The 24544-nt window shown below is 43.2% G+C and overlaps 1 protein-coding gene across 1 annotated transcript in view; it reads left to right on the top strand.

The window, feature by feature from the left end:
- Window positions 1-23432, top strand: part of LOC119173986 (voltage-dependent calcium channel subunit alpha-2/delta-1-like) — a 152230-nt gene extending 128798 nt beyond the window's left edge. The window contains exons 10-38 of the mRNA XM_075894930.1: window positions 590-658; window positions 2114-2203; window positions 2365-2484; window positions 4284-4362; window positions 4617-4666; window positions 5031-5114; window positions 5223-5279; window positions 6049-6126; window positions 6234-6308; window positions 6395-6466; window positions 6546-6617; window positions 6870-6931; window positions 7039-7106; window positions 7593-7641; window positions 9004-9092; window positions 10525-10618; window positions 11403-11465; window positions 11568-11671; window positions 12446-12538; window positions 14194-14291; window positions 14874-14948; window positions 15158-15228; window positions 15462-15537; window positions 17058-17116; window positions 17296-17322; window positions 18668-18841; window positions 21032-21147; window positions 22139-22215; window positions 22964-23432. Coding sequence (XP_075751045.1) covers window positions 590-658; window positions 2114-2203; window positions 2365-2484; window positions 4284-4362; window positions 4617-4666; window positions 5031-5114; window positions 5223-5279; window positions 6049-6126; window positions 6234-6308; window positions 6395-6466; window positions 6546-6617; window positions 6870-6931; window positions 7039-7106; window positions 7593-7641; window positions 9004-9092; window positions 10525-10618; window positions 11403-11465; window positions 11568-11671; window positions 12446-12538; window positions 14194-14291; window positions 14874-14948; window positions 15158-15228; window positions 15462-15537; window positions 17058-17116; window positions 17296-17322; window positions 18668-18841; window positions 21032-21147; window positions 22139-22215; window positions 22964-23068 — 2346 coding nt within the window. The 3' untranslated portion in view covers window positions 23069-23432. The remainder of the gene's footprint in view (window positions 1-589; window positions 659-2113; window positions 2204-2364; window positions 2485-4283; window positions 4363-4616; window positions 4667-5030; window positions 5115-5222; window positions 5280-6048; window positions 6127-6233; window positions 6309-6394; window positions 6467-6545; window positions 6618-6869; window positions 6932-7038; window positions 7107-7592; window positions 7642-9003; window positions 9093-10524; window positions 10619-11402; window positions 11466-11567; window positions 11672-12445; window positions 12539-14193; window positions 14292-14873; window positions 14949-15157; window positions 15229-15461; window positions 15538-17057; window positions 17117-17295; window positions 17323-18667; window positions 18842-21031; window positions 21148-22138; window positions 22216-22963) is intronic.
- The last annotated feature ends 1112 nt before the right edge of the window (window positions 23433-24544 follow it).

The raw sequence follows: 24544 nt of genomic DNA, 5'->3' as shown, positions 1-24544 counted from the left end.
TCATCCTATTATTATGCTTGTGCAGAGAAAAACTTACCATTTACACACCGCCGGTCTAATGCCACATTCACGATCTGCAAGAAAAAGATACAGGTGAAGAATCATGTGACAGTGAATAAACACTCGATCATCAGGTCGCATGGACCACAAAGCAAAAATTATATCTTTTCGGGAAAACAGACCTTCACGTACGGACAAATGTTTGAAACTTAAATTGTTTAAAACAACAGGAGATTTTCCAAATGCGCAACTTCGCTTCTCTGCTATGCAGTATTTCCTACTAGTGGCCGCGAGCCTATTATTGAAAGCAATATAATTACAGCAGAGTATGCTCGCGCTATGATGCGGGAAATGTTGACTCGGATGTCTGTATTTAGACACGGATAATTGACAAGTCCCAGCACGTTTAACTAAGACCTACATTCTACTTGAAGCACCACCCAAGCCACCATTAGTAGGATGAATATGCATCGCAGAGAAATGTCATTGCTAGTTAGGAAAATATCCTATCATACAATATTGCGCGCTCCACAGAGCATTGCTTCTCTCAGATAATTTACTGGCCCCTTTATCCTCCTTTCTTTCACAGTTCGCAGGCGAAGTTCGGTGGGTATCCTGCTTCGATACATTGGTGCAAGCCAACAGACGCAACAAAAGAGTAAGTAAATCCAGGTACATCTTGACCTTCACGATGTAGCCCTGCGTATCAACACACGCTACAGCACGATGTTTTATGGAAAGCCAGCGTGACGTACCATGTGAGAAGCCTTTGCGCGCGTCGGCCATTTTGGTCACCCTGAAAGCGATGATTTGAAACGTAGTCAGTGTTACAAAGATGAGAAAAAATATGGACCACCTCCCCGAAGGTAACAATGATGGGATGCGAAGCAGCAGCGGTGTGCACGCCACTGACCCGGCTAAAACGGGCGTCAACGCGAGTGTTGGAAAAACGGCTTGAAGTGCAACTCGGTACTCTAGTAAACGTTTCTTTGAAACGCAAAGACACGGGAGTTGGGTTGGGTTTCGTGTAAGTTTGATCGTAGATAAACGAACCGAAAGAGTGTTTCCACTCGACGTGTGGTAAGTTGCAGGCGATGGAGAGGGTGAAGCAAGAGAAGAGTGTGTTGCGAGCGGGCGGAGGAGCAACACCACCTTGATGTGTTGGGAGGAGCCGGCAGCTGCTGCGGGTAAGAGAAAGTGACGTCAACGCGCAGCTGCGACTTGACCTACTTGGCATCGTTCCTACAACTGCGGCGGTGGAATGCGGTGCGGCGCGTTGGCACGGATACATGGACGGACAGCGTTGCACCGGCTAGTCAAAGAGCTGCTTCGCATCTGAAAAAATGGCTGAAGTTTAACTATTCCAAACCTTGTTATCATGAGCGACAGGTTTGAATGGCTTGGTTTTGCAAGGGCTACCCACATAGCCTCCTCACGTGATACTACGGAGGCGAAGCTCCGAGTGAACGTATAGCTGCGTCACCACTTCACAGCGGACCACGTGGCGTGACGTCACGCAAGCAACACCTGCACTCATTCAGTTGAGCCACTGCGGAGCTATGAATAATCTTGGAAAACAGCTTTGTAGCAGTGAGCTTTTTTTGTAAAAACAAAGGACTAAAAATACAGTGTCTTCGAAAGCACCACCTAATTTATGGCAAAACATACGAAACGCAGTGCTGAGTAACAAAGTGCATCAAAGAGACGTGTAACTTCAATTGCCGTCAATATTTGCATACTACCAGCGTTTGTTGGCAACGACTTAGGCTTGCTTATATTGGCGAGACTGTACCTAACGTACGCCAGCAGTTAGCCGTCTATATAGACCACATGATTTCTAATCTTCATTGATGGTAGCTATATAAGTTCTTTTAAGACCAACGTTGACTCTATTCAAGCTTACCCCATAGAATGACGAAACAGCTTCATACATTTCTTTTATTGCTCAAGTCACGCTTTGGGGCTGTTGCTTGCTGTGATGTCCGGGGTCACTTCACAAGCTGCAAGAGCTGCTGTCTATATGAGTTTATTCTAGACATTCATGTTTGCTCAAACGTGGTGCTTGCTTTTTGCAACACTCTCTCATTTCGAACGTTCATTCTGGCCCCGACAGATTCTTTCCAAGAGTATTGATCGGGTCATTGACGGTGGCACTGCGAGCTTGTCACACGCACTCGACTTCGCCTTCCGCACGATGGCCGACGTAAGTACCACACAACCGTACGCGACAATCAACCTTTAATTAACGCTTCTCCAGGCATCTGTTCACTTGAAAATTTTGGAAGCTATCATGTCACAAATATTTTTTGTTTGTTTTTGGAGCAGATGCCCAATTACTCACTCGTAACTGACTTTTCATTGCAGTTTCAAGAAAACAAGACAGGCCATGCTGGTGCGGAGTGCATACAGATGATCATGATCTTCACGGACGGTGGAACTGAGGATCCTACTCCTCTAGTGGAAAAGCTTAACGCTGATCTCAAGGTGAGCACAGTTACGAATGTTTGACGGGAAACCACACGGCCAGGTATAAGCGCTGGCTGTCTGTTGCAAATCTCGACGCTCACACAGAAATGTCAGATGTCGGTGAGCGGCAAGGAATGGATGAAGACGACAAAAAGGAGGCTAACCAGAAACATGTCCATTTGTCTACACTACACCGGGGGAATAAAAAACGAATAAAAAGGTGACATAGAGGGGAGATGGAAGCAAAGACGGAAGGATGCAATGCATGCGCTCATGCGAACGAGGGTGTTGCATGATATTATAGTCAAATGCGTTCACACACGCCCGTAGGCCTGAAAAAAAGCACAGATGTGTTTTTATTTTTTTATTTTTTGTGCGCGCTAGCGATCGATGGGGGTGATGCTCCAGCCACATCCGTACGGAAAACTTCTAACTGTCCAATCGCTGGAAGCGTCAATTTGTGGCCCCGCCGCGGTGGTCTAGTGGCTAAGGTACTCGGCTGCTGACCCGCAGGTTGCGGGATCGATTCCCGGCTGCGGCGGCTGCATTTCCGATGGAGGCGGAAATGTTGTAGGCCCATGTGCTCAGATTTGGGCACACGTTAAAGAACCCCAGGTGGTCGAAATTTCCGGAGCCCTCCACTACGGCGTCTCTCATAATCATATGGTGGTTTTGGGACGGTAAACCCCACAAATCAATCAATCAAGCGTCAATTTGTGTGCGAACTTCAGAGGCAATTCAGGGCAATGGAATAATAAACGCTTGGCGTCTTCACCGGGCCACATACTTGTCATGCGCCACGGCCGGTGCCTTCAAATAATACTGTGTATGCATTTTAGGAGCTTGCGCGGCCAGCTTCTTATGCTCGCACCCTGTCCTGCGGTGTCGGCGGGTACACCAGTGTGTTGCCTGTGTACACTTCTTCAGTCGCCGCTCAAGGTCACTGCTGCGGTCGCTTCTCCGGTGATTCCAACAACGCTCACTAGATGGCGCGCCACCACCCAATGCTTCGGTTTTCGATGGCACGCACGCTCGCCCCCTCGCGGCTACGTCCACTTTGTTCTCGTCGCTTCATACGCTCGGCACCTCGTGACAAGTTCCTGAGTGTTACGCACGGGTACCGATATCCTCCCATGCCTCCTCACCTGCCAGCACCCAACGCCATTGAAGAACACCTGATAGTTCCACGTTTGCCATTTATGAGCATTAGGCATTTGACTTACGGCAGCAGCCAGTATGACATAAAGGGGCAGGTGGTTAACGTGGCGATCGACGAAGTCAACATTGTGCAGTGTCGGCCACAGAACGGGCCCAATAAAGCAGCCTTCGACGTACACATCATGCGTCGGCTCGTTAACAAGCTTTCCTGCAGATATGATCTGGCCAAGAAAAGGCCCGTTCCCTTCCGAGCAAGCTCCTCTAACATCATTCACTTTGTGGATATGGCGGATATTTTTTCCAGGCAACCACCAACAAAGCCTGCAAAGAAACGAAGCTTCACGCCGGAGTTGCAGTGTAGGGTTTATCTTGTGGTACCTCGTATGCTTTACCGTAAACTTTGTAATTAACATACAAAGTAGATATATATGTCGTGTGAACAACAAATACAGTGACGAAAAAAAAGCACGTCCGGGCACATACTTCAGAGAAAGGTTTGCCATACCTACTTCACTGTACGACTATAATCTGTCGTACAGTGAATATTTTTGCTACGGGAGTATTTAGATACAACTAGAAGCACGTGCTTATGCTTGTTTACACTTATATAGCTAGTTAAAGAGACATTAACTTGCAGTGTTGACATTTTTTATTCGCAGATTCGTATCTTCACCTACGTGGTCGGTCCACACCCGATACCGTACGCTACACTCAAGGCTCTCGCTTGCAAAAATCGAGGTAATGCCTTCGAAGCAATGGCATACTTACAATTGATTGACGTGTGAAACGCAAACTTGCACATTGTCTCCAGCCAGGCACATATTTTCTATTGAACGTGGAAATGGCGTCTGAATGTATTTGGTAATGAAGTAATGCATTGCTGCAATTGAAAAAAGCAGGCTGACTACTTCGTATTTGTTCATTAACATTTCGCCTAATATGAACGTGTTGCATTTAGAACACTCTTTTGTTTCTCTTTTTTGGTTTTGCAGGTTACTTTACTGCCATCATGTCGTTTGGTGCGAGCAGATACAAAGTGCAGGTAAGTAGAAGCTTTCCTTTCACCCGAGCAGCTTTTACGTTGACAAATGAAATTTCACTGTTCATTTCTCACTATAACATACATCAAAAATAAAAGGGAAACGGAAGATAACGCTTTGTTTTAAAAGTAACATTACACATTGCTTGTATAGCATAGTAGAGCTTTGATTCAATAGCTTGAGAAATAGCTTGAGCCTCAATGCTTTGTGGAATATAGAAGTTGCTATCGCACTAGCGACACTGAGAGAAAGAAATCGAAATAAGAAAGTACTCGGACAAACTATTTTTTAGGAACAGGAACAGACTTGAAAAATAAATATTGTTAATAAAGGTGGAGTTTAAAAGAACTCTCTTTTATTTTGCAGGAATACCTCAAGGTGCTCAGTCGGCCAATGGTGCTCTCTGGGGACAAACAATTCACGTGGACAAACTTTTATCAAGACTCAGGGGTTCGAATATCTTTATTCTTCTGACAGCGCTTGCGTTTCTATTAGAGAACAAATAGGTTTCTAACTAGGTTCTCTCCGACCCCCCCCCCCCCCCTTTTTTTTACCTAGGGAATAGGTCTGCTAACAACAGTCACACTGCCAGTCTACAACAGAACACACGGAACGGTCGGTGACCTATTTCTTTGAAATAAAAAAAATCTCACTGGATGAATTGCAAAATATTTTTGTTGACTTTGGACCGAGTTGTTCGTAAGGACACTACACATTTCAATTATGGCAGTGGTGCTTGCACTAGAGGCAAGGAAATTCATATTATACGCTAGAAGCGAATATTTGTTTACAAGTTGTGAAAAAAATAAGGAAATTTAAAGTCATCGGCACTTTCAAAGTTATATTGCTGGTATGCGCCACAAATATTCGGTTAGTTTTTATGACATCTACAAGTGTGTAACTGAGATGAAACCTCTGACAAAATTCTAACACGAATGTGGCCAAGTCCACTATACGTGACAAGCCTTTCATTACTATTTTCGCTTATTTCAACCTAACTTAATATTCCACGTGAGGGCTTCTTAGAGTCGCCAATAATTGAATTTAAGGTGATCTAACAGCCTCACTTGTTAGCGACGAAAGCATTTTTATTTGTAAGAAATTCATACCATTTCGTAAGCTGTACAATATCGACGAAAGAAATTTGATTTCGTGTCTCTGGACTTTTGGTTCTATACAGAATCGGTACATGAATTTTGTGGACGGTGGTATTTATAATAAATGAATTTAAACAAACACAATACGTTGCTTCCACTCTTTCATAGTACGGTAAAATTAGTCAACAATAATCTTGCCACCATCCGATTCACTAGTGTGTCGTTTGCCACTGCGTTCTTGTGTGCAGTGTATACATGAATTTTGAGATCGCAACTCAATTTCGCAGAAGGACCAAACCATTGTAGGAGTGATGGGAGTGGACGTCTCACTTGAAGAACTCAAGGATCACGAACCCACGTACAAGGCATGTGCCATAGATATAACCATCACTGTGTAATTGCCAGTGCAAGGCGCTCAGTATGACCATTCTTTGTGTCATCGTGCATTGCTATCTCCTGGTGTCACCAACAGATTGGCCCCTCAGGCTATTCATTCATGGTGAACCGAAACGGTTACGTCATGTATCATCCCGACATTAAGTTACAGGTATGCTTCGCTTGGGAGATTTCGAAACAGTAGTACCAGAATTCAAATACTTTCGAATGAACATATTTTTCTTATGTTTACTTCAGCTGGGCTCTCTAGAAGAACCATTGGACATAGACTTTTTAGACGTTGAAATCGAAAACCCTTTGAAAGAAAAGGTACGTCTTTCCCGCTAAAAGCTCAGGTGTTTCTGGAGACTTGGCGTAGTGATATTCATGGTAGTTTTATTTCGTTTAGATTCGCAGAAGGATGATCGATGGGCATTCTGGGCATGAGACGGTGGTCAGCCTCATGAGGATGCCAGACGAGGTGGGTAGGAAGAGCAAAGCTACAGCCGAAGGTATATACAATGTTGTAACATTTGTGACAGAAGATTCGTTACTTCTCGGCTATGGTACGAATGTTCTGTCGCGCCAGATTTACGACGAGGATACGAGCATGGCAGCGTTTTTTATCGTGTCCCTAATGCTTCATTGTGAAGATGTATGATTTTATCACTCGTTGCGGCGAAGAAGTGAACATCACTGACGTCGCTTGTGCTTCGGTGTTTGCGTTTTCCAGAAGCATTTAGTGCCTCACAATATGGTCTATTACTACAGGCACATGAACGACTCGGAATTCGGGTAAGTTTAGCGCATGCACGTGAGAGATACAGCAAAGGATCATATTGAAGTGCCGTAAAAGTGGGGGGAACTGTCGTGTTTCATCATGTCCAATGTTCTTCCATCAGCGTTGCTCTGGCATTCCCCGAGAAGAGGAAGTTGTATGTGCGTGTGGAAGGGATGCGCGCTGATGACGGTAAGTGCGTTTCGTTTTAAGGAACGTTTCACTGAGGTTAGTGTTAGCAACATGAAGTTGATATTTAGGTGTTATGGAGCCGATAGAGAAGTATAGCCTTTTAAGGTAGTCTCGTCCATACTTATCAAATGACAACGGTGTAGCTTAAATAAACACATCTTCCATAGATGCGATACTCTGTACAGATAATAAGAAGTCATGCAATTATGTGCTATGTTAATTATTTCATTTCAATTACATAGCAATGAGCGTTTAAATGGACATAAAATGAAACTATACAACTGTACTGATCCATACACACAAGGCTAGTTGATTGCTGATAACAGAGCAGGCGTACCGATTTAACGACGAAACTGAAATACACGGCAATATTTTGCATGTAAAGAAAATATCCAGACAGAACATATCAGAGACAAAGGCTCAAAACTGAGATATCTGCTGAAGCTGTCGATCAATGTCGATGATCGTGTTATTCATGCCTGACAGGTTTCAAGCCAGAGACAGAGAAAGGGGATGGTGTCCTTTTGGCTCCGTGGTGAGTAGAATCCTCGAAAGTCGAACGTACGTTTAGAGACTTTTCTAGGACCCACCATTAGCAGCAACCATAAACAAGGAGAAGGCAGTTTGTTCTTAATTGTAGCCAGTTCGGAGAGTACGCCTTTTACGTGTACATGCTCTGTCAATAGGTTTCAGGTAAGATTAATAGGCATCATTTATGCGAACCGTTGGCCACTCATTTATTCATGCTAACGAGAACGCCACTCATTTCAGGAGATGGAAGTGCGACATTCACTTTACCGATTTCAAACAACGATAGAACTGAAGTAAAGATAGTTTTCTAATGGCGTCGTAGCAGTTATTAAAAACTTTTTGTGACGTTGCTGCCAATCGAGTGGGTCAAGAAGATGCTCTTGAGTGGAAACATGCGCCTAATGGTTTTGTTTGTTTTCGTCGAAACAACAGAAACGTCATTAGGATACCCGCTGATAAAGCTAGAGATGGCCACTGCAAAATTTACGCTAATATATTTTCAAACAAAACACCACTTTATCGAACTGTTTGCTATGTTCAATCGAAACAGAAATTTGTCTATGCGATCAATTATTACTAAATGTGTTCCTACTTACCCACCTTGACAAGTGAGCCACTTATATGCTTTCGATGAAGACATCGCCCGCTGGTATATTCAAGATAGCTTTTAGATATCCCGTGACAGCGCAGATACCACTGGAAGTATGTAAAAGATGAAAGCCGACTACATGGGTAACCCAGATAATTTTTGTGATGTATGTAGAGTCGATATTGTGCTTATAGCCATTAAGATAGCAACGTTTCTGGCGACATGTACGACGAGAACTACAGAAAAGCCGTTTCAGAGCATTTCATGTTGTGATCGCCTACAAAATGCATTTTATACGCCCGTGAAATCTGTAGGTAACAGGGTTATAGGCAGGTGACGTTACTCAATTGAAAATTCATGAGACGCTACAGGAGACGCTGTTCGTTGTTCACTTTGGAATGAGTGACGTAGCCAGAAGTATTTATTCGTGCGTTTTTATCTGTGTACGAATGCCAAACTGTACACATGCAAAGTAGAAAAACTGTTTAGGTTATGAACCCCCCCACTTTTCCAGAACCCCCTTCCCCATCTTCGTCCCTCGATAAGAACTGTGTTTGGTTGGAGTACTTCATGAATCAACTTCGAGGCCAGCTTGACAATTCTGATCTGAAATATAGCAATAATAATAATTTTAGGTCGGCAAAAACGTGTTATATTTAGTTAAAAGTTCAAAAAATTGCAATGTAAGCTTAATTGGTTCATCATACCTTAGAAATTCTCGATATTAGAATCAATTGAGAGCGCCGCTATTAATTTTGCTAAATTACGTTTTCTTAGGCGCTACTGCAAGAACATTCCGCGCCCCAAGGGACTGACGGGCAACATCAGCCAAGTCCTGGAAGCGTATAGGGCGGACCATCGTCAGTGTAAGTGAACGTGCTTATTAAGCGAAGTGTTGCTTGTGAAGCTCTCCGCGTGCTGTCCACCTCGGTAACAAAATTTAGTTTAACTCTCCTGCTCACCATGCAGAGGTCCTCATTATGCATATTATGAATGTTTAGGGACATTATTAACAGTTGCGAATGCGAAAGCACCAATGTTTATTGAACGTCTGAGCTACTGCCACCAACAACACTAATAAATTGATTATTCTGGGTCATGATAAGAGTTATGTCGCGTGCACATGATATCAGAGGACAAGTTTACTTTACATAAGGGTCAGTTACTGTTAGAATAGTTAACGAAAATTATTTGATTGACACCAAAAAACTTGACTGTTAGGCGAGTTCATGCTCTGACATAAATACGATCGTGAGGGTGCAACTAAACACAACACGCAGAAAGAGACCAACAAGATCCTTGTATGTCTCTTCTTGTGTGTTGTGTTAATTCGATTGACTTTGCTGAAAAGGAACGTCCTTCTGCGAGCAACTCAAACCGTTGCGGCACCTGGCGACACAGATCCCAACCACGCGCTTCTCTCTACGCACCCTCCGAGATTCACTTTGGCAATGGGCGTGAAACAAACTGATGTTGAATTCAAATGGCAGAGTCGGAACTGGTGATGAGCTGAGTGAGCAAGCACTCGACTCTGCAGTAGAGCAATGCCTCCAAATCCAGGATTAGAACTTAATCTGAGCTGCCGAAGCAAGCATGGAAGCAAGGTGGAAGCGCAAGCCTTTTAGTTCCCAGAATACCTCGCATGTAGTTATTCGATTTCTGTAATTCCGCTGTAATATTCTTTTCAATTACCGCTCATTCGTAAGTAGTTTCAGTGTTGGCGACACGATCCGATGGAGTGCTCGTACAGGAACTAAAGCTTTCTGTCTCAGAGCTGTCGCAATACATGCGACAGTGGCGGTGCCACCAGGTGGGAGAACGTGTTAATGGGTGTGCGACACGTCGAGTGCCGGTCCACTCTGCCGATTTCGGCGGAGCAACTTTTCGTGCTTTTCAGGGTCACTCCCGCTCTGAATCCTTTCCGACTCTGTCATTGAAACACTTGACTTAGGCCTTCACTCTGCCATTGGAAGACACCTGCTACGAAATGAGCAGAAAAACTTGCTCCGACTCAGCCATTGGAATTCAGCATGAGCCTAAGGAATAAACCGGATCTCACGAATGCCGACGTGAGCGTGCCACTGCCAGACCCCTAAGAAAAAGATTAGGGTCACGTGCAGGTTGTTACTCAGGACAGGTTTGTACACTAGTAAGGAATCAGCGCGGATGCTTTCATAGTCAAGTACAAGGTACTTCAAAGGTGTTTCTTTTTTCTCTCTAAACGCAACAGAGGTTTGGCATAACTATGAGAAAAATTATAAAAAGGATTGCTTTCCTCCATAAAATTCTTTTTTCCAGGCGATCCTCTACTCATGCAGCGACTGCTCTGGGACATTGAGAACACACGAGCTGTGGTCAGCAATTGGACGAGCGACGCCTTTGCTGAAGAAAGGTGCTTTTAGTTGAGATTTTTCACAGCATTTTACCCCTCAATTAGCTGAGATGTGTAGATACGCCCGGGAAATGTAGGTGCCTGATAGAATCCCTCAACATGAATTCATTCTCTTGGATGAATAACTTTTAGTTCAGAGTTAGCTAGCTAAGTCAGAACAGCTAGGTATTATTCTTGGCAATTATGTGTGAACTGGACGAATTATGTGTGAACTGATACATGACCTTGTGCGTCCTTGATAACGTCTGACATGCCGCAGGCTTGCTAATTCACGCCGTTCGGCTGGCATCTGCGTGATAAGCACTTAGTTTTAGCTATAAGGTAACCGTTCGTACGTGATGAGGGGAGCGAAATGTAACTTGCTATAACGTGGTTGACTGTGATGGCAACGCAGGCCGTACTGTAACTGTTGATCTTGCATGCAGTGTAGAATAGCTACTATCCCATAGCCTCTTACCCATATCATAGTGTACAATGGTACGTTGGATGTGAAACCAGAAAGGCCAACAGTCTCAGTCATTCAGCGCCTTAACAATATTTTAAGAAAAGAACTTAAATAAAGAAGCAAGAACGTCAGAAACGTAAGAAATTCGAGGCAACAAAGACTGAAGCTCAGCAGTGACATGCACTAATATAAGCTAATGAAAACTCGTAATATTGCAAGCGCGATGACATTTTGCGCATTTTTTCGTTCGCATTTTCTTAGATTGTGTCTGCACGCATAACAAACAATGTTTATAAGTATAAGACAATAACAAAATATTTTGTCTCTCATTCTTCCTAGGGATGGAATTCTAGGGACATTCGTGGGAACAGAAGGCGGACTAATACGCTACCACCCTGACTCGTAAGCCCATGCATGTTCATAATAGTTATTTACCTGCAGACAAGATCATGCAAGTTTTCGCAATGAAACTATTTTGTACATTGATTTGTTTCTGCTCGGCAGGATAGCGGAGTATCTGGAGCCAGAGGCAAATCCCCAAAAGGCGTCCTATTTTAGGAGAGCGTTGTACGCCGAGGACTTCGTCTTCCTCATCAGTAACGTGAAGCGTAAGCAACTGCTTGAGCAATTCACCTAGTTCCGCATGTACCAACACACTTGAGCAATTCATATATTAAAACCAGATTTCAAAGAATCGCTCCTGTTTTGTGAAAGAGCATTGAGGTTTCCGCGAACTCGAAAAAACGTCATACGAGGCGTGCGCATTGAGATATCCTTGACTAGATTTCATTTGTAATTTTGCCTTGCGTGATTGAATTCTCATAAATTTGAGCATCGGGTATTGATATATATTTGTCCATTCTTTTAATTTGCTTTCTGTCACAGACACCTTTACAGTGTGCGATATGAACGGTAATTGCTTTATCGCACTCATTTTTACATAGCATTTTCACGCCATCACTGCCGGGAAGCCTGTAGTTCTAGCGTGAGCTATTCTTCATTTTGTTAACGTAACTAGCAAAATATAAAATTGCTCCGTATGTTGAGGCGCTAATGTAAAGTGCAGAAGTCATCCTCCTGAAATCCGCTTACAGTACATTATCTCTTAAGTGAAAATTTCAGTCAACCTATGTGTTGGATATGGTGTAAGTACAGGTGACTATGCAGTGATGAATGTTATTTATATCGGTGAGCTTAGAGTTAGAGCATTGCTGCTTTTTGTTTATGATGGGCACAATTTTTATGGTATAGCTGAGTAGCAACGCAATAATACTACAATATATATATATATAATGTTTTGTGAGCTGCTACGCTTGCCAAAAAGTAACGTTTGTAATACAGTTAAAACAAATGCTTGTGCTGATAGGTTTCTTTTTATACAGGAACATATGGACCAAATGCAACAAGAGAAAGTGTTATTATGGCAGCCAAAGCTGTTGATATCTACATTAAGAAGTCAGAGCTAACACCAGCAGGTAAGAATTAAAAAAAAAGGAAAACGAAAAACACTAGTATTCAAAAAAAATTGCACCATCTCCCCCTTAAAGAGAACCATGCGGGGATGGGAAGCAGCATTGGGGGGTGCACACAAGGTTTCCGTTTACGTTCACTCGGCGTTTTAGTTAGTGTGTACAGCTTATATTTAGTGTGTGTTATAATTACGTTGTGTTTCTACGTTGTTTCCGTTGTCTTGAAAGCCTTGCTCTCATCGCCGCAGACTTGTGTTGTCTCTCTATAGTAGAAGCGGTAGGTCGATGCCTACGCTTGGCTTCGACGTCTGCATTCCGGACCTCGAGGTTTGCAGCTAGACGCCGAAGCTGGGCTTGCACTTCACTAGCCCGGCAATCGGGATCACCTCGCCTGTGCAGGCATTTGCGTTCGGCATCGCGAGCACTGCGTGGCTGCTGCTCCGCGACGATCTCGATCTCGGCAGAGGTTGGAGTGCTGCTGAAATTGGCGCCGACGTTGACGTTACAAATCATGTGATCGGGAGTGAAGCGAGATTAACGGAAGCTGATCGCGCGCACACGCTTATATGAAATGGGAGAGGGATGTTGGGAGTGGGTTTACAGGCTACAGCATGGGCGGAGGAGAGGAGAGAAGGTTACCGCCGAACGCCTGCGTAAAGTAAGAGTGTGAGAGAGAGATCGAGTAGGCGCATGCGCAGTGGGGCGTGGACTCCACTGAATCAGGCTCGCTCATAAGATAATTCGCACCTGAAAAGAAAGCAAGTAGACAGAAGAGGTGTGTGGGGAGCGTTAATCCTGTCAGCGGAATAGCGTGTCAGTGAATAATAGACAAGAATAAAGCGAACATGTTTCCGAGCCAAAGGTCGACAAATTCTTTAAAATCAATCAATCAATCACAATCAATCAATCAATCAATCAAATCAAATCAAATCAATCAATCAATCGATCAATAATCAATCAATCAATAATCAATCAATCAATCAGTCGATCGATGAAACAGTGATCATGTATACATTATTCCTGATTATTCGTAAGATAAGAGAATACAATAGAAGTAAACATGCAGAAAGAGGTCCTAGGGCGGTGGGTCGCACGGGGGACTTCTTAGATTGCCTTAAGGAATTACCGGCAGCCGTAATTCGCACCAAATCATCCGATGATGGCTCAGAACGTATTTTTGAATTAAATACAATTTTAGTCACGTTGCCACCATGTAACACACCATAACACCGGCTTTTATTGTTCTATCATGCTAACCACCCCTCATGTAATGCCCCTAAACGGGGTCTCTAAGGTAATAAAATGAAATGAAGTGAAATGAAATGTGTACTCATTGAACTGCGTTGTTAAAGCTCACGATTTTGCTGGGAATGACAGAACGTTGAGATTGGTTGTCGGAACTTATCGTGGAATAAAGATCAAAGCGTGCAAACACGTGACGAAGATATGAGAACGAGACAGTATACGAACACCTTGCTCTGTTAGTGTTCATGTTGTGCTTTTCTCTTCCCTTGTGCCCACGTACGCGGAAGCTTACTTTGTTCTACCGCCATGCAGACCTTATCTTTTGGTCCTAATCCCTTAGTTAGTCTTGTCACGATATAGTAGTCTTGCGTGGTTTCGCTTTGTCCTGAGCGTGGTTTCTCGTAATCTTATCGCAGTCGTCGGTCTCATCGTGGAAGAGCGCGTCATCCACGCCTCCCTCATGACAATGTCTGCCAACGGAAGTTCAGGCGAGCACCTCCGTTGTGCGGACGAGGTGAGCAAAAAAAAAAAATCTTTTGTTTCTAGGTAGGAGTTCAGTAACTTTTCAACTTAAACGTGCATTATCTGGTGTTGGCAAATACTCCCCGCCAAAAAAAAAAAAGAGAGAGAGAGAGAGAGGGAGAAATAAAACGACCGAAAACTGGCATCAAGACGTACGGTCACCCTTTTCTTTCGCGTATTAGCCGCAGTAGTTGGAAGGTCTGAAAATTTAGATAGATAGATAGATAGATAGATAGATAGATAGATAGATAGATAGATAGATAGATAGATAGATAGATAGATAGATAGATAGATAGGCAGGCAGGCAGGCAGGCAGGCAGGCAGGCATGCAGGCAGGCATGCAGGCAGGCAGGCAGGCAGGCAGACTGATATACAATGTCTGCATCAAACCAAAGTTACAGGATAAAATTTTCTGAATATAAATAGAAATAATCTGGCTTGCAAAGTGTGCGCGGAAATGATGTAACTATATATTTTTATGTGTACACCTTAAAAATTATTCGGAACCTTTTAGATTTTTGTCTCGGCATTTTCTGTATTTCGAAGACCAAGAGACGGTGTTTTTTTTTTTCAGGACTTTGTCGTCTGCTACCTTCTGGATGAGGGAGGTTTCATACTGACCTCCAGTACGGATGACCACACAGAGAACGTATGTATTCGTGCAAAATAAACGGAGCCCGAAAATTCTTGCTCAAGCCTTTATCGAGTGGCCACTTTTACAGTTATCTTATTATACTAAGAATGTGTTATTCTGCATACATTGAATAAAATGTAAATCATAACGTACATTTTTTATTGGTAACTGCAACATACTTTGTTGCAAAAAAGTATAACAGAGAGTTTGCTTTATTACCCCAGATCGGGAAGTTCGTTGGCGCTGTCGATCCGGAACTGATGGATGATATGCTGAAGAAGTCGGTCTATTTCAAGTAAGCATGTCTTGTTCAATATGTTTGTCTAACTTCATCATTAGAAAATCCAGTGTCCCACTGTCACGCTGTTTCTAGTTCTGATTTTTCTCGAGCCCATTCATACAAGCCTAAATTCAACTACAAGTTTCTTTGGTTTTCGAATATTGATAGCGTGGCATTGGCGGCGTCCATGAAACGGCTGTGAAAATAAACGTAATGGGATAAAAAGATACTTTTTTTTATTTCTTCAGGGTGGAAGAGCTGCATACAGAATCTCGGTGTCCCAGAATGCGCCGATACACAGCAGGTGCCCGATCGTCGATTATGGTAAGTCGATCAAGAACTTTAATGAACCCATTCCAGTGTTTTCATCTTATGTGCCTGATAATTATTTTAACACATTTTTTGGCTTTATATAGTCCCAAGACCAACACTATTGACCTAACGGGTAGGACAAAATTGTGTATAAGAACGGCAAAATGTCCTTGTTTGTTGCTATTTCATTTCGGGGTGGTAAGTGCGGCAGCTGTCAAGAAAATTGCGGTAAATATTGTCAGCTGTAGCCACCGAGTTAGGTGGCCGCAAATATATGGGCGCTAGGAGAGTGCGCATAGCAAATTTTAGAACCGAGTCAAATAGGAAAAGATTTGAGGGGACACAGACGCGAATTGAAATGCAATTTTGTTAAGGTTGAAATATTTATCGAATAGTTGGACAACTATTTTCAAAGCAAGCACAGACTCCAGAATTTTCAATTCAGCCGAAGAATTTAGCAACATTTTTTTTCAGGGAAGGATTTATAAGTTTTATCAAAGGAACTTTTAACCGACAAAAACTCGAATGTGTAAACTGAGGGAAGCTCGTAAGCAGAAACAACTAAGGCCTTCGCAGTATTTTACAACCGCAGGTTGAAATGCAGTTGTAGTAACTACGATATCCAAGGTGGTACTTTGTCCAAAGCTTATGCACAAATGTTAAGCCATATTTATTGGTTAACAGAATCATGCATGTCATGCTGAAAGTAATGTCACCATCGCTTCGGTGACCCTGCAGTGTTAAGGAACAGCGCCTTGATTCCGCGATCAATATAGCGTGGATAGTAGCTCGAGTATTATCTTCACGCATCTGGGTAACTTAATGCCGAGAAAAAGAAACGTTTCCCCTCGCTTTTCGAAGGTGTAGTTCCTTAGAGCATTTTTCGTCCTTGCTGGTTATTAAACATTATTGGAAAAGTATTCGTTATTTCTTACGTGAAATAAAGAAAACGCTGTTCAGTTAGTTATTCAAAATTTTCAAAGATTAACAAACTGCTACTAAACTTCTGGTTGTCAGAATTACTAGGGAGTGCGCGGCGTCTCATTTTTTTGTTGTATATGCAGTCGGAGCTCACTTTCGTGTGATTAGATGGTTTGTGAACATAGTTTAGTGAATCCCCCTTAAAAATGTATGTAAACTTCTTTAATGGCAGCGATAGTTTCTGAGCAGAAAATTTCAGTTATGTACGATTATATTCAAGATTGCAGTGTTTGTCTTGCGCAATGCTTATAACAAAGAGGAGGTCTCATACTGTATTGGTATCATGGCAGCAGTGGCAGAGGCAGTGGGGGTGTTTAGGTAGGTGATTCAGTGGCACTAGCATATCGATAATCTCAAATATACCGCCGTTCTCAATGACATAACTTATTTAGCCTGTAAATAAAGTACGTCGCGAACTTATCACTAAAATACAGTATATAAACACAAAACGTTATTTTTCTCGCACGTGTGGTAGCTTAATCAAGAGTCTTATTTGTCAATCTGTATGCGGACAATGTTGATGTGGCATTGTACAAACTCTATTGATGCAGCCCCTTGAAAGCCTTGTCAGAGCATTCGATATCAGCTGGATCTTCGAAGCATCGTCCTGGTAAGTGTTCCATATATTGTTTACTTTGCAATGCAGTGTACTTTGAGGTATACGCATCGCTCGGATGGCTAACTATTGTTCGTTTTGCTATGGTTCCCAATACGATGTGTATGATATTGATCGTCCATATCATCAGAAAGGCGCTGCATTGTTTTCATTGGTTATTTTTTGTATTGCAGGCAACTAATAAAGATGTGGCTGTATGCGTGAGTATTTGCACTCGATATTTGCATGATTGACGGCGCTAATCATTGTCACTGCTAGTGTAGCCAGATATTTGTATTCTTTTTTACGGGAAGAAAACCTGAATAATTAGCATTCTAACCGGGAATAAAATGAACTTATAAGAAGCAGGTAACGAAATTCACCCAGCCCATAAACTGTGGGCTGTTAGATTTGTAGAATTGATTCGAGCAGGAAAAGGGCGCAGTGGATGACGTTAGATGGTAATGTAGTGTGTTGTGATCAGGGAATTTCACAGCGCAAAGCGGATTAGGCCTATGAATGACATTTTCGATTGGAAGTAATAAGGCTCCGACATCAACACAGCACAACATGCTGCTTTTGGAATACTTTTCTTACAGAAATGCATAGACAGGCGCAATTTTGTCTTCAGGGCCCGAAAAAATGCATTAGTTACCCTTTTGCCGTTCACTGGTATGTTTCATAAACTCGAGAAAATCATGCTTTGGTTAACACCTTACAGAGTGTTTGGGATTAATCAATCAAAGGCTCTCCAAACTCTTGATGAGGTTTTTACATATTTAACGAGGAGCTAAGGGTTACGGCTTGTCGTACGCTGTCGTATGCGGTCATCTCATGTCGTGGTTTGGCGCCGATCCAGCGAAACCATGTGTTCCATAGCCATGCATGACAAGGGTGCGAGAAATGGCACTGAGTGTGAGGAGAAGGAAAAAAAATCACAGCATATCCACAAGGTGAATGATGACGAGTGGGGCGAAGCGGACGCCCGCACGCACGGATGAATGGACGCACGGACGGATGAATGGACGCACGGACGGACTGATGGACGCTTCGCCTCACTCATCACATTCACTCTGTAGATATGGTGCGACACCGTTTTTATTGACATGCAATGAAATGCGACTGGCTACTACAACGACTATGACGACTACGATGACGTGGGACATACAACCCGCGGCGTAAGGGGCTTCACCCATAAAAGTGGTGAGTAGAAGGCGCCACTGCATCACAAATGGATGTTTTTTTTCCGGCCATGGACGCCAAGCAGGCTGCTTGTTTGGAACGCCAGCGCTTGTTCGCGAACCTCCCTGAAGAGGTGCGAACCAGTGCCCTGCACTTCCTACACCTTCCACGCTCTATGCAACTGTGTGCATTGTTGTTTCAGTCGGTGCCCACTAAACGATACAGGTTCACTTGTAAGTTGGTTGCAGACGACTAGGATGATAGTCAAGAATTCATAATTGTCTTTCTTCACATTCACTTGTGGGTAATATATGAATGTAGATTAGCTCGTACAGCGTAGCTTATGTCGTACCTAGAATGAAAGTCGTGACTTCTGTGACGCAGTTGGCTGCCTAGCTTGGGCGGCGGCGGTGGCTGGGGCGCCGAGTCGGCGTCGTCGGAGCGCGGCCGCTACATTCCGGATGAGTACCGCGTCTGCACCACCCGCGAGGCCCTGTACCACTTTGGAGACCGGAGCAAATACTTCATGAGCAGCCTGGAATGCGGTAACTGCTCCAGGTATGTATTGCGAGAAGATGATTAGCGGTATTATGACGCACTGTTGCATTGTCAAAGCAGAAGTGAAGGAGAATGTGATTGCACGGAGAGCTGAAAAATCGTCGAACAGGGGTTGTCACTACAACCAAAGTATTGAAAAGTTTCCTTGTCTTTTTCAAGGTAGCAACAATAGTCTCTGCCTCGAAGAAAATAACGTTATTGTTACGATGAACAACGAGACACAGAACGATCTCTCTAGTGTGGTGAGCGTGTGCCTACTAAGGAGTTTAAAATGAAACAATATTTATTGTTTTGCGTATACCCTCAACGGTCTTCATTCCTGGCCAGAAACTCAGGTTAGCACGCAGTAAAAAAAAAAAAACTTTTCAGAATGTAGCACTGTGTTAGTGCATGAAGTTGATGAAATGAAGACCAATCTCCACAGCAATCATAAACAAAGGCATGCGTTCTCGTGTATAGCTATGTATATTTGCACCCTCTTGTGGCACTTTAAGGGTGTTTTAGTTTATTGCTGGCCACGTGTGGAAAACTTCGATTCATGTGAAATGTATTAAAATATAAAACATTATTGTAAATATAGGTTGCATAATTTCAGTTCAATGGAAATTTTGCTTGGCCTATCACTATGAAGGACATTGGCACGGGATGACATCGTCTAATATTGCGCGGGTAATTATACCCTTTCACTTCCTTCGTCCTGGAAAAAAAATCGAAGGCAATCGTAAGAAGAATCTCGAAAGATGAAAAAAGCGTTAGACGAAAAATGAAATTGAGTATCTGGCGTGAATACAGACCAGAACACTGACGTTTGAGGCTCTGTATAAGAGTCCTGCATGCCTCACATATATTTGAAATTAATAATGATGCCCGCATTTCATATTGCGGAAAGAGCTACCCGTGCTTCGACCAATATATTGAATAGGCTTTTTGGTTGTACCAGGAACCAAGCAATCGATGTCGTTCGTAGTCGAAAGGCATCGCCTATTTTAATATTTATAGGTTTGTGTCTTTTAATGAAGTTTCCGCCTCATGATAAAATGAATATAGGTAAATGTTATGGTAAATCGATAAATAATCTATGGTTTAAAAGAAAGAAAAAAAGCCCTCCTCTTTTTTAAAAAAAAAAAACTTTCTAATTTCTTTCTCATATAATGCATTGTCTTTCGATTACAATGCCAGAAGACCTGAATACTTGTTTTCGAAAGAATAGCAAATCGAACTAATAGTGACTTCTTGTAATGTTATGAACCACTTACTTCCCAAGTATACTCTAATATATTTCTCGTCATGGCAGGAACCCCAGTTGAAAAAGCTTTAATGCTTCTACAATAGAAGTAACTAAACTAAAAAAAAAACAGAATAACCACACACTTGTACTGTATGCCTGCGTTTGTATAAAGTTGTTCCGTTTATTTCTTGCAATATGCCACTCTATTGGCATCTGGAATAATTGGCATGGTTCCGTGATCAAGATAAAACAGCGGGGAAAAACGAAGGCAAAGATACAGACAGTACTGCCTTTTCGAAACTGTGTTCTAACTTTATTACGAGAATATGCGCTCTTTCGTTTGGGCACAAAAATGAATCGACACGGACTTGTATAAAGAGCGGTGTTCATAAAGAATGCTCGTGAAACCTGTGTCGGCGTGCTGTCTGTAGTTTTATTGCGAGCCAAGGAATTTTTTTTTCTCTGAGACAGGATGAAGCTCAACTGAGTGACGTCATCCCCACTGATGACGTTTTGACGTTTGCGTCATCACTATGAAGTGTCTCTAGTGTTTTGGGGCCCAATACGCTGAGATGCTCGTTTGGGAGTGATATTTGCGACTGATTGGTCAGCTTAGTTAATGATGTTCATGATATAACGATTGGCGTTTTTTTTTTTCCTGCGAACAATTCTATAGGCTTCAACGTTTTGGCGAATGCGGGCACATTAAATTAAACAAGCGGCATTTGCTGAATCTTGTGAGTGCGTATTTGGTTGTTCATTTGTGCCACCAAAGTGGGAGTCCCTAATGAATGCTCGTGCTGTCTTGTCTATCGTTCTTGTTTATTCGCGCTAGCTTCTTTTTGTCGTTGCCTGTGCGCCTGAGCAAATCGCGGTGCTGGTCTTTCCGTGAGTAGTCTTCAGTGAAGAGTCCCACGGATGCCTACAATAACTTCTCATTTGACCGCGTCCAACCCTAACAGGCAGTACGGCGTGGGACGTGTGGGCTACACCAACGTGATCCTGGTGATATCGACCGTGCCGTGCGCGCCCGTCTTCTGCGACCCGCCGCCGACGCCGCTGCAGGCGCCAATCGAAGGTTGGTGCGCGTCGCGCAAACACTGTCTGCTGTCCCATCATCGCATGACCTACTTCCTTGTACCACCTCAGTTCATCAAAGCGATTGTTGTTGTTATTTTGAGAAAGCCAATATCACATGAAGTAGATGGCCAGCTGCGAAACGACGTTCAAGTACTGCTTTCTCGACTGAGGTAACTCATAGTGTCTAAACTGGACCTCAATATTGCCGAAGCGTGAAAATCTGGGCCAGTTGGTTCATATTTACATGCAAAAAAAAAAAGAAATACACAGAGCGATACTCAGGACAAGGACGCCGCAGAGGCACAGTAATCATTCAGTCTGGCGACTGTTTGCGCCTCTTGCTGCATCCTTGTCCCGAGTTTCACTGGTGTTTTTCTTGCATGGCAACATCACAAAACACGAGTGTAAAGGTCTCGATTTTAATTAAGCCTATGCAGAGTGGTACATAAGAACACGCGCAGCTGGTACCCGGCGGTGGTTTCTTAGAACGTGAGCGAGTAGAAAGAGAGACGTGGTACCAATCGTGGTACGTAGCATTGAGAACAGGGGCAATTAGGGTATTTAAATCATCGTGACGATCATTTCGCATTTTGCTGGCCGTTACGTCTTGATTGCGTTACTTAGAATTCTTGGGATGGGAGTGTACTGGTCATGTACCTGCATGAGGAGCCACGAATTTTATTCAGACACAGTTTACAGCTCTCTCATACACGGCAGCAAGATGCACCAGGTTCAAAAGAAATTACAAGTACGTCGTATCATTGCATTCAACATACCTAAGACATTACAGCCATTTTTATGATGAAGTCGTAGTGTTTCACTGTAGATAACTACTTCATGGTTGTTTCAGCTTTAATGCTCCGTGAAAAGAGCACTAATGCATTGATTGAAAAATAAATTACTCGATCATTGAAATACCACACGCAACGTGAAACACCATTGGCAAGTAGTATGACGTAACGAAGACTCCGATGTCACTTTGCTCACAGTTGAAGACCCCACCCCATGTGACCATCCGCTCAGGTACAGGCGTCGTCCAGACAAATGCTACGCTGACCATGACAAAGTAAGTCCTCTTACATCTTTGCAGTTTTGGTTAGCTACGCACTGAAGTAACTCGTTCAGAAATAGCAAAAGTAATAAAGGGGTTGTTATTTCCTAAATTTATGACAAAATATTAAAATTCACCTAACGCGTGTCGTGCAAGAAAAAAAATTTCAACTTGAGATGGAAATAATTTGAACTATTCTATGCACTTAATTATGAATTTGACGAACTTGTTCAGTGTAAAGCTGCATTGATTTTGCAGAACAAACTTCTTCACTGAGAATGAAGGTGTCAATAAAGAGTCATTTACAAAAAACACGTACCTAGATTATTGACAGCATAAATTTGTGTAACTTCACTGTGATTAGAAGTGTTAGCGAATCAAAATCGTTGCTAAATCACTTGGACCGGCTGGCTACTAGAACTGGAGTCATCCCTGATACATTTCATAGCTGCCTGTTACTAACCCTGAGGAAAAACTGAAAGGAAAGTTTTAAGCGTGGTGATCCGAACAGCAACAACGGGGCTGCTTGGGTTGGTTAATAATACACACTTAATAATTGAAACTTTTAACACGTAAAATGCTTGAAGAAAATAGAGGACAAGATAGGACAATGAGATGTCCTATCCTTTTTTTTTCAATCTGCGCACTTAGTAAGGGTTTCCTGGTCAATTCAATCAGAACAGGTTATTGGCGGCTCGTAAATGTTGTTTTGCATTGTTTCTTTTTTGTACTGTGATAGAAATAGTTCAATGTTGAATTGCAGGAAGACTATCACGTGTGCGGCGGAAGTGCAAAGCTCACAGCAAGCTCGGTGCTTCAGCTTCTGGTGTCGGCATTGGTGACCCTGGCCATTGTGACTAGACCGTAAGACTGTAGATTTCACGGCCCATGCCACAAGGTGGGCACGGTTCCGCGCCCTTAGCCACGCACTGGCCAAACATTCCATCAAAAGACAGCGCTGCTTGGGAGGTACGAAGAGGACCATCGACTCCCAGTGCTTTTGCTCTGGGCTGTTTGAAAAAAGAACAACTTCACAAAACAAAAGATAACGGAAAGGTAACGAGGCCTTTCACGGTGCAGTGGTGTTGTGTCTGACTTGCCACGAGGCAATCGGTGAATATGTGTGTGTGCCGTGAAGACCTGCTCGTCTGACCAAAAGCAAGAAAGAGAAGGACCACCCCTCCCTACCCCCTGTTTCCGAAGTGCACCGCGGCTGACTGACGTTTCCTGTGAACGAGGCTTAAGGTGTGATTTTGAAAAGTGACCCTCCCGCCTGAGTTTTGCGACCATGTCATCCGCCTTGTCTAACCACAGCAATGATTATTAATCACGGGAACCGTTTACCATTACATGCAAAAAAAGCTTAGGACTATATTAGCGAGCGCAGAATTAAAGAACATCTGTTTTTAAGGGCGTCTGCTCTGTTGTGTAAAGTCATGATAATGCATAACTCCAATTTAGTTTGTTTTTTCCGTAAAATGTTCAGTAACAGATGATTATAAAATGCTCCAGTTACTGTAGTTGACAAATTGACTCATATTCAATTAACATCTGCTGAGATCTTCATTCAGAAAAGAATTTCGAGCCTAAATTCAGGTATTGTCATCTGGTAAACAGAAATCCACACAACCAGTGAACTGCCCTGTAGCAAGAGACGGTGGTGCAGAAGACTGAATACGTTAATATTTACTCATGTTTCAACGTGCCATTTATTTGAATCTGGCATAACTAAAGAAAACGCAAGGAGTGAACTCACACCAAACCTGCAAGGCGATGCGGTTGACATGGGCGCCTCGTCGGATAAGACAGCCTCCAATGGAAGGCGCCTACACTTGTGACTGAAACCGTCGTCCAGTGAGACCCACTAAAGGAAGATGAGAGTGACAGCGCAGCCAAAGAGGCTGCTCGTTTAGTTCCGTCACGGCGTGCCTCCTGGTGGTCGTCGTGTGCGTCCGTGAGTGTGTGTGAGTGTCCACTGCGTAATGCTGCCAGCGGTGTCGAGAAGAGCTGCAGGAAATACTTCCGTGCGTAGCCACCCTGAAAGTGTGATGGAAAACTCGTCCACGTCAGAGAAAAAAGATGTGGCTCCTGCTCACACACACCGCCGGCAAGGGACGAAAAGTTGGTGTTTCGAATTTTTTTTCCGCAGAGATACGCATTTTCAGGACGAGTGTCGGGGCATGCTCGCCGCCCTCTCACACTCTCCGTGAATGCTTTCTTTTTTTTTCTTATATTACGTGCATAGCGTACAAACACTTATATCGTTCGAGTAGCGAATGAGTTCGTTTGTTCGTTGAGGCTTCGTTATTAAATTATATTTTTCACTGGAAACGTGCGAATATAG

The sequence above is a fragment of the Rhipicephalus microplus genome, chromosome 5, assembly GCF_043290135.1.
Source record: "Rhipicephalus microplus isolate Deutch F79 chromosome 5, USDA_Rmic, whole genome shotgun sequence".
Lineage (NCBI taxonomy): Eukaryota > Metazoa > Arthropoda > Arachnida > Ixodida > Ixodidae > Rhipicephalus > Rhipicephalus microplus.
Note: the sequence above shows the minus strand (reverse complement) of the source record. Positions and strands in the feature narration are given on the sequence as shown.